This window comes from Erigeron canadensis, chromosome 1, assembly GCF_010389155.1.
Source record: "Erigeron canadensis isolate Cc75 chromosome 1, C_canadensis_v1, whole genome shotgun sequence".
NCBI classification, from domain to species: Eukaryota; Viridiplantae; Streptophyta; class Magnoliopsida; order Asterales; family Asteraceae; genus Erigeron; species Erigeron canadensis.
Window position 1 is genome coordinate 45,785,745 of NC_057761.1, and position 7,271 is coordinate 45,793,015.

General features: G+C 34.9%; 3 protein-coding genes across 3 annotated transcripts; 1 reads left to right on the forward strand and 2 right to left on the reverse strand.

The window, feature by feature from the left end:
* The first annotated feature begins 548 nt into the window (after positions 1-548).
* Positions 549-3,072, forward strand: LOC122585371 (aluminum-activated malate transporter 12-like). The gene is made up of 6 exons (XM_043757504.1): positions 549-961; positions 1,043-1,183; positions 1,320-1,592; positions 1,771-1,892; positions 1,981-2,124; positions 2,354-3,072. Exons 1-6 carry the CDS (start codon positions 661-663, stop codon positions 2,960-2,962), a joined length of 1,590 nt encoding a protein of 529 aa, XP_043613439.1. The 5' UTR covers positions 549-660; the 3' UTR covers positions 2,963-3,072.
* A 207-nt stretch (positions 3,073-3,279) lies between these two features.
* LOC122593491 (stress-response A/B barrel domain-containing protein UP3-like) lies at positions 3,280-3,867 on the reverse strand. The gene has a single exon (XM_043765912.1). It carries the CDS (start codon positions 3,865-3,867, stop codon positions 3,280-3,282), a length of 588 nt encoding a protein of 195 aa, XP_043621847.1.
* Positions 3,868-4,355: 488 nt separating this feature from the next.
* Positions 4,356-6,723, reverse strand: LOC122585639 (NAC domain-containing protein 71-like). The gene is made up of 4 exons (XM_043757767.1): positions 6,154-6,723; positions 5,715-5,992; positions 5,355-5,612; positions 4,356-4,902 (listed from the first exon to the last, which is right to left on the reverse strand). Exons 1-4 carry the CDS (start codon positions 6,308-6,310, stop codon positions 4,636-4,638), a joined length of 960 nt encoding a protein of 319 aa, XP_043613702.1. The 5' UTR covers positions 6,311-6,723; the 3' UTR covers positions 4,356-4,635.
* Between the last annotated feature and the right edge of the window lie 548 nt (positions 6,724-7,271).

The following is a 7,271-nucleotide window of genomic DNA, read 5'->3' on the forward strand; positions in this document are numbered from 1 at the left end:
GAGAGTGTATTGTTTTAATTAAATTTTGTTCATATATAATTAAAGTGAATATGTTATTAGTCTAACAGAGTAGATAATTACAGATGATGCCATGATGGGCCTTCGGGCGGATGAGTTTTTCTCGAGACGTGGAGTTAAGCGGGCTAGGGGCTTTGTGAGGTTGGGTTGTTTTAGTATGTGCAAACCTTTAGCCATTGTAGCGGGTGCTTATGAAGTACCTGACATTCTGACAATGTCTTAGTTGGCTGTTAAAACTTTCTTTTTATCAAGATAGTAAGTTTTTCTTATTAAAAAAATGAGGTACACACAAAAAATTAATGTATAACATAAATCAACCCATTGTATAAAATAAGTTAACTCATTTTCCATCTACATCTCACAAAAGTTATCAAACAGAAATGAAAAATCTTGTGTATGCGAAAGGCACGTACGTATCACTCACATACACCTATAAATGTAGCCAACCTGAACTTGCCAAAAACCTACAAATTTTTTTGGACACATTTTTGAAGAAACAGATTGAAGTGCATTTTTCAGCCCCACTTTGATTTCATTTTTCCTCATTCAATCATACAGCTTCACCTTTGTCCAATTTAAAAAACTTGAAAAATCCTTTCAATATATTTTTCCTGCAAAAGTTAAGGATTTTTTTTCAAGTTAATGTGTTCAATTGGTGTCGCCGTATCTACTGTTGTATCAGATAAGTATTCCAGGATGGACGTTTTGAAGAAGCGAGCTAGAGTTTACATGGAGACGACAAAGATATATCTAGCCTTGACATTTCGGGATGTTTGGAAAGTTGGCCATGATGATCCACGAAGGGCCATTCATTCACTAAAAGTCGGGATATCTCTAACGTTGGTGTCTTTGCTATATCTTTTGGAACCCTTGTACAAAGGGGTCGGGGAGAATGTCATATGGGCTGTCATGACTGTTGTTGTCGTTCTTGAGTTCACTGCTGGTATAAATCATATTATTACGTATATTTAATTTTTGATCTATTGGTTTACTAGATTCTAATCTACTTTAATACTTATGGCAGGGGCGACGTTATGCAAAGGATTGAATAGAGGTCTGGGGACATTGTTAGCAGGATCCTTAGCCTTCTTATTTGAGTTTATTGCTAGAGAAAGTGGCAAGGTTTTTTATGCTGTTTTCATAGGAGCCTCAGTTTTTCTGATTGGTAAGCAAGGAGTTAAAAAAAGAAGTTCATATATATAGAGAGAGTTTCCTTATTGTGAGAACCATTTTTTTTTAAGAACCTTGAGAACTCTTAAATTATATATTTATGATTAACTTATGTTTTGTAATTTTTGTAGGAGCAACAAGTACGTACTTAAGGTTTTTTCCAAGCGTGAAAAAGAACTATGATTATGGTGTTGTGATATTCCTATTGACGTTTAATCTGATAACTATATCAAGCTATCGAGTTGATGATGTGCTGAAAATAGCCCGTGAGCGTCTCTACACCATGGCCATTGGTTCTGGAGTATGCATTCTTATGAGCCTTTTCGTTTTTCCAATTTGGTCCGGAGAAGATCTTCATAATTCCACTGTTTCCAAATTAGAAGGTTTGGCAAAATCAATTGAAGGTACGCGATTATTACAGCTTTCAAGTGCTGATTTGATCAATAGCTTTCAAGTTTTTTTTTTTTTTTTTTTTATCTATATAACCCTTACTTCAAGCTCTTTAAATTATATTTATAGATTAAATTTTCATGTTGTATATTAGTTTACATATTTAGGCTTTTTTTTAAATTTAAAATGCAGATTGTGTCAACGAATACTTTAGTGATAGGGAACCAGATGCAGGGAAAGACAAATTAACAGAGGATTCAATTTACAACAATTACAAATCTGTTTTGGACTCTAAATCAACCGATGAAACCCTGGTACAATGCTTTGTTTCATTTTTAAGAGGTTTAGTGTTGCATCATGATTCAGTCATATTAATGTAGCTGAATCTGAAATAATGGTTAGGCATTGCACGCGAGTTGGGAGCCACGACACTCATGGCATTGTAATCCGTTCCCATGGCAACAATATGTCAAATTGGGAGCTGTTCTTCGCCATTTTGGATATACAGTTGTCGGTCTTCATGGAAGTTTACAAACTGAGATACAGGTACCCACCCTTGTTTCTCCCTATATTTGATTTCACATACGTGTAACGGCTTACACTTTGCATCAATCTGTATTTGTATAAAGTACCATGCCAATTTAGTCATTTTAACCAGACAAATGTTTCATTTCTTCATTTTTGATGTAATATGGAGAAATGTTCCTATAATATGGCACTATTAATTTTTAAAACTATTGCGTTGAATTTAAGCCTTAAATGTTTTTTTTTTCAGACTCCCAAATCTGTTAGACTGCTGTTTAAAGATCCATGTACTCGTCTAGCAACCGAAGTATCAAAAGCCTTGATGGAACTAGCAGAAAGCATACGCAGCCATCGCCAATGTTCCCCAGAAGTACTCTCTGATCGTCTCCACCAAGCTCTACAAGACCTTGACACTGCCTTAAAATCCCAACCACGACTTTTCCTTGGGCCAAACGGCCCTAACAACACAGCCAGCATGTTAGCCCTAGCGGCAGAAACAGCCAGATCAAAGCCTGAAAAGCATTTATCAAGTGTGAAAACAGAGTTTTCAGCATTATCTGAGTGGAGATCAAAACGGGTTTCTAAACAATCAGTTGAGGCCGAGGGGAAGTTTTTGAGGCCTACATTAAGCAAGATTGCAATTACGAGCCTGGAATTCTCTGAGGCGCTGCCATTTGCAGCGTTTGCAGCGTTGCTGGTGGAGATGGTTGCCAAGCTTGATCTTGTGATTGAGGAAGTTGAAGAGTTGGGGAGGGTTGCTTGCTTTAAAGAGTTTGAAATTGGAGATGATGTGGTTTTAAATGTTGCTGATGATAAATCTAAAATGGAGATTAATTTGCCATCTAATACTGCAGAGTAATTTGATCAGTATATATTATCTTTTACAGGAACAAAAGTTAAGAGTGATTAATTCTTATGATGTTGTAAACTATTTGATTGATAGTCATTAAGCTTAGTAATTTCATTACATACAATTTGGTTATGGTATGTGCATATAAGCATATTTTTCTTCTGCTGAGAACTGTATACCCCAAAATACTCAACTTGCATTTTATTAGAATCAAGGGTAATTATTCAAACATACAACAAAACAAGCATTAATATTCCAATACAAGATCAAAATACGACATTTTCTCGCAACATACATATATATATATATATATATATATATTATCATTAGTGGTTTGCAACCTTTGGTGGTGGAAACACATAATCAGCTACCAGTTCACTCTCTATCGAATCCTTTGCTTTCTCTTTGACCAAATCTGCAGCTGAATTCGAAGCCTCCAAGTCAGCAGGTCCAGGGAAAACAGTAATTATACCGATTGAGTATCCCTTTGTCCTTATATGCTGAGATAAATTCTCACCAAAACTTATCTGTTGTTGATTCATTCCCTTTGACTGATTTTTAATACCTTCCATGATCACTTCCATTACTAACTTGTTTTTCTCATTTTCTACCAAACCGTCCTTCAACTTCAGTAACGTAACTCTTACTGCAGATCCTGGCTTTGGTGATTCATTAAGACCGTTAGATATCCAGTCAAAAAGCACACCATCATCAACTATTGGTTCTACATTCTCAGTGAGAACCCTCATGTGTGCAGGATGAGCACAGTAGACCTGATAATCATCCATTGATCTGAAACGGCAGTAGATCATGTGACTGAAGGTGAGGGAAGACGATGTAGGTCGGTGGAGTTCTCCAACACCGACATGGAGAACAACGTCAATTGAACCCAACCCTTTGACTGCATTGATCATTTCTGTGACTTTGGTAAGGTAACATCAGGTTTTACATATAGGAGGACTACATGTTCGAGTATTTGGGGTTGTGCAGACATTTTTTTGATTCAGGTCTCTTAGTTGTGATTTAGGAGGACTGCTATGTTGGTATTTAACATTGTCACTTTACATGAGTTAATTTACTTCGTTGTTATGCATTGACTGTCTAGAAGGATACTCAACAGTCAAAACAAGTAACCTTTGTGCAGCTAGAAAGAACATATAGATCAGCAATAAATAGCACAAGTATTTATACTTTTGAGTCTGTTATGGGTACCTCTCAGGATCATAACTATATGACATTAGTTACATACTCGCATTTGTTCTAAACCGGCTTATACACATGTATATATATACGTATCCGACTTACAAAAATATTACATGTGCGCTTACAACAAGTGTTCATTGCAACCGAAGTTTATAGCCTGATGCGTATCTTTAAATGTACACTATTTTGGAAACAGTAGTGCAGAGCAAACGGCTTCCTTAAATGAAGCTTATTATACATACATAGATTTAGAAGATACACACTGCAATAACATCGACTCCTGGTGAAATTCTATACAAGTGATCAGAAGTCACGACTACATTTCTTGTATACCACACGGAAACATAAAGAAGGTATGACCATCAACCTTAAACACGCTATTATACTCGAACAGACAAACAGACTTCTCAAATGTTTCACTCTATAAAGATTAAGGTAAATCGTTCAATTTTGTCTTGACAGTGTTTTGGATATGTGAGTTAATTAGTCCACTCATAACCTTCATACAAAGTATGATCTTCGTTTCCAAAGAGTCCCATCAAACTTTCATCTCCCGAATATGGTGACATACATCCAAATCGAATCAGCTCATCTTCCTCTGTAAAATTCGAGTATGATGAACTTGACGAAAACCCAGCCTGGTCATATGGCTGCCTTGGAATCATTGGCTGCGGAAAATCATTTCCTAGAAAATTCCCATCTTGCCCTTCTCCTGCTTTCCTTTCTTGTCCTCCTTCTAATTGTTCCTACATAGTAGAGGTAGATGATGATTTAGTAATGGTTCAATTTGGATTGTGATTTAATGTTAAGAAACCAGGTTGAATGGGTCAAACTAGTCAAAAGTGAGTGGCATACTTACAACTATCAAAAATATATATTTTTTATATGAAAAGTACAAAAAAAAAGTACTCCTATTATATATAAAATCTATAATTTTTATCTACTATAAATCACATATAAAGTTTGAAACAAGGAGAAAAATTGTTGGTGTGTTCCTAATATCCTAACCTTTTTGAACCATGCTAAAGTTGACCCATTTTGGACTGAGACCATTTTGATTCTTCCCAACCCAATGTGACCCACCCTCTGGTTTTGCCAACTCTATATTGCTTTGTCATTAATATTACAAAAAATAGAAGAAAAAAATTATATCATTGTCGAATTTAGCGCTATCTGGCTAGTTTTCTGTATCTGATACCTTTGAAGACTCAAGAATTAAGGCAGGGGAGACCCAAAAGTTAGAAGGATCATTAGGACTCTTCAATGAAGTTGTTTCATTTAAAATACGCGTTGTCTGATAACAAGAAGTGAAAGGACTTGAAAAATTACTCTCACTGCCCACTGGCTCGTTTATAATCTTTGAACTGCCTCCAGTGCCCTTTGATCTCGGTTTACGTTTGAAATAGCTTGTTTTCTGCTCATTCCTTTTCATCACACGACACAAAGAAAACGGCCCCTGCAGTTAAATCAAGTGAATTAGTTAGCACCTAATCCTTATAATTTGTAAAGCATTCAATAGCTAAAGGTAGCAAGGTCAAAACTCATTTAACAAATTTACTTGAAAACTTGGTGTCCCATGAATAATATTGTCACATAACCGATACTCATGCATGACCCAACTAGTTCGATCACCAAATGGAGCTCGTCCACGATAGAAAACAAGGGTCTTGCGGTATCCTACAATAGTTGATTGGCTTAGGACTTTGTGGTCCTTTCCTGTGGCTTTCCAGTAACCAGCATTTGTAGCTCGATTCGTACGTGATCCATTTGGGTATTTTCGGTCACGAGGACAAAAAAAGAACCACTCCATGTCTTGCTTTGGAAGGAATGATTTATCTGTCATTCAACATTCATATATTAATTAATTAGATAACATATTAAAACATAAAGGCCAAGACTAGCTATATTAAAATATAATAAACTAAGCTAGAATCAAACTTTAACACAAAGTTAATTAAACTCTAAATTAGGCTTGTGAAACTATATATGCAGCTTACCAGGCAAATCCCATGGATCAAACTTGTATAGCTTAACAACCGGAATAACTTCAAGTTCGATTTCAAAACCTTCGACTTTCCTTTTCAAGTAATATCCGATTAGTTCTTCGTCCGTGGGATGAAAACGAAACCCTGGTGGCAATGATGCACCTTCCATTTTTCTTTCCTAAACTTTTTCTATATGATCAAGAGAAATTGCAGCTAAAGCTAGTAAACAAATTAGTTAAGAGATAGTATTAGAAATTTAAGTAGCCAAATTGTAACTATTGAAAATTTGAAATATCCAGAAATAGAAACTTTTCTCAACACAAAACTTTTTTTCAAGAATTGCAAATAACTTTCTTAGTATGCATCCGTTGTTCACTATCATTTTCTTTAAAAACTTCAATGTGTTTTTTTTTGTGTGTGATTATAAGCCCCCCCAAAAAAAGATAATGATCAAATGTTAGATTGCTTAGATTTCAAAAAAGATTAATGCATGGTAAAACGTTTGAAAAAGTTGTAGAGTTTTTGAAAAAGTTGGTTAGTATTTAATGAAGTAGTTAATTTGTCAAGATTCTTCTTTGAAGAAGATTGGTGCAATGAAGAAGGTATAATTGTAGTGTAGGAGGTTCTAGCTAGTGTGATAGGGGTCTTTATATAAGAATTGTGAGGGGTAAAATAGTCCATAAACTTCATAAAAGGACCAACAATATATATGAAGAAAAAGTAACTACCACTAATGTTCATTAGTAAATATTATTTTGATTCCAAAACAACTTACATAGTTTTTCACTTTGTAACAATTTTAATTCCCTTATACCAAACACATACCTTAAGATGACCTAATCCTAAAAAGAATTGTTTTAAATTCGAAACTTAGTTAAACATTCTAGAGTGGATAAAACAAAGTTTTGAAAACTGCTATGTAAATCTTCAATTTTTAAGTACTCACAAATTTTGAACGAACATAATTTCACCCGTTTATCGGTTTTTCCATTCCTTTTTTAATGCAAATACATTGTTATGTGTTATTCAACAAACAAATACTCAACTGAAATATCTATAAAACTATAGAAACATTTGTGAGGCAAGCTTTCTAAATAAATTATCAAGGACCATAACTAATATATATCCAA

Coding starts and splice junctions, on each gene's coding strand:
- LOC122585371 (XM_043757504.1), top strand. CDS start 661: ATGTGTTCAATTGGTGTCGCCGTATCTACTGTTGTATCAGATAAGTAT. Junction 962..1,042: donor CGTTCTTGAGTTCACTGCTG/GTATAAATCATA, acceptor TACTTATGGCAG/GGGCGACGTTATGCAAAGGA. Junction 1,184..1,319: donor AGCCTCAGTTTTTCTGATTG/GTAAGCAAGGAG, acceptor TAATTTTTGTAG/GAGCAACAAGTACGTACTTA.
- LOC122585639 (XM_043757767.1), bottom strand. CDS start 6,310: ATGGAAGGTGCATCATTGCCACCAGGGTTTCGTTTTCATCCCACGGAC. Junction 5,993..6,153: donor TGATCCATGGGATTTGCCTG/GTAAGCTGCATA, acceptor GTTGAATGACAG/ATAAATCATTCCTTCCAAAG. Junction 4,903..5,354: donor TAATTCTTGAGTCTTCAAAG/GTATCAGATACA, acceptor TCTACTATGTAG/GAACAATTAGAAGGAGGACA.
- LOC122593491 (XM_043765912.1), bottom strand. CDS start 3,867: ATGATCAATGCAGTCAAAGGGTTGGGTTCAATTGACGTTGTTCTCCAT.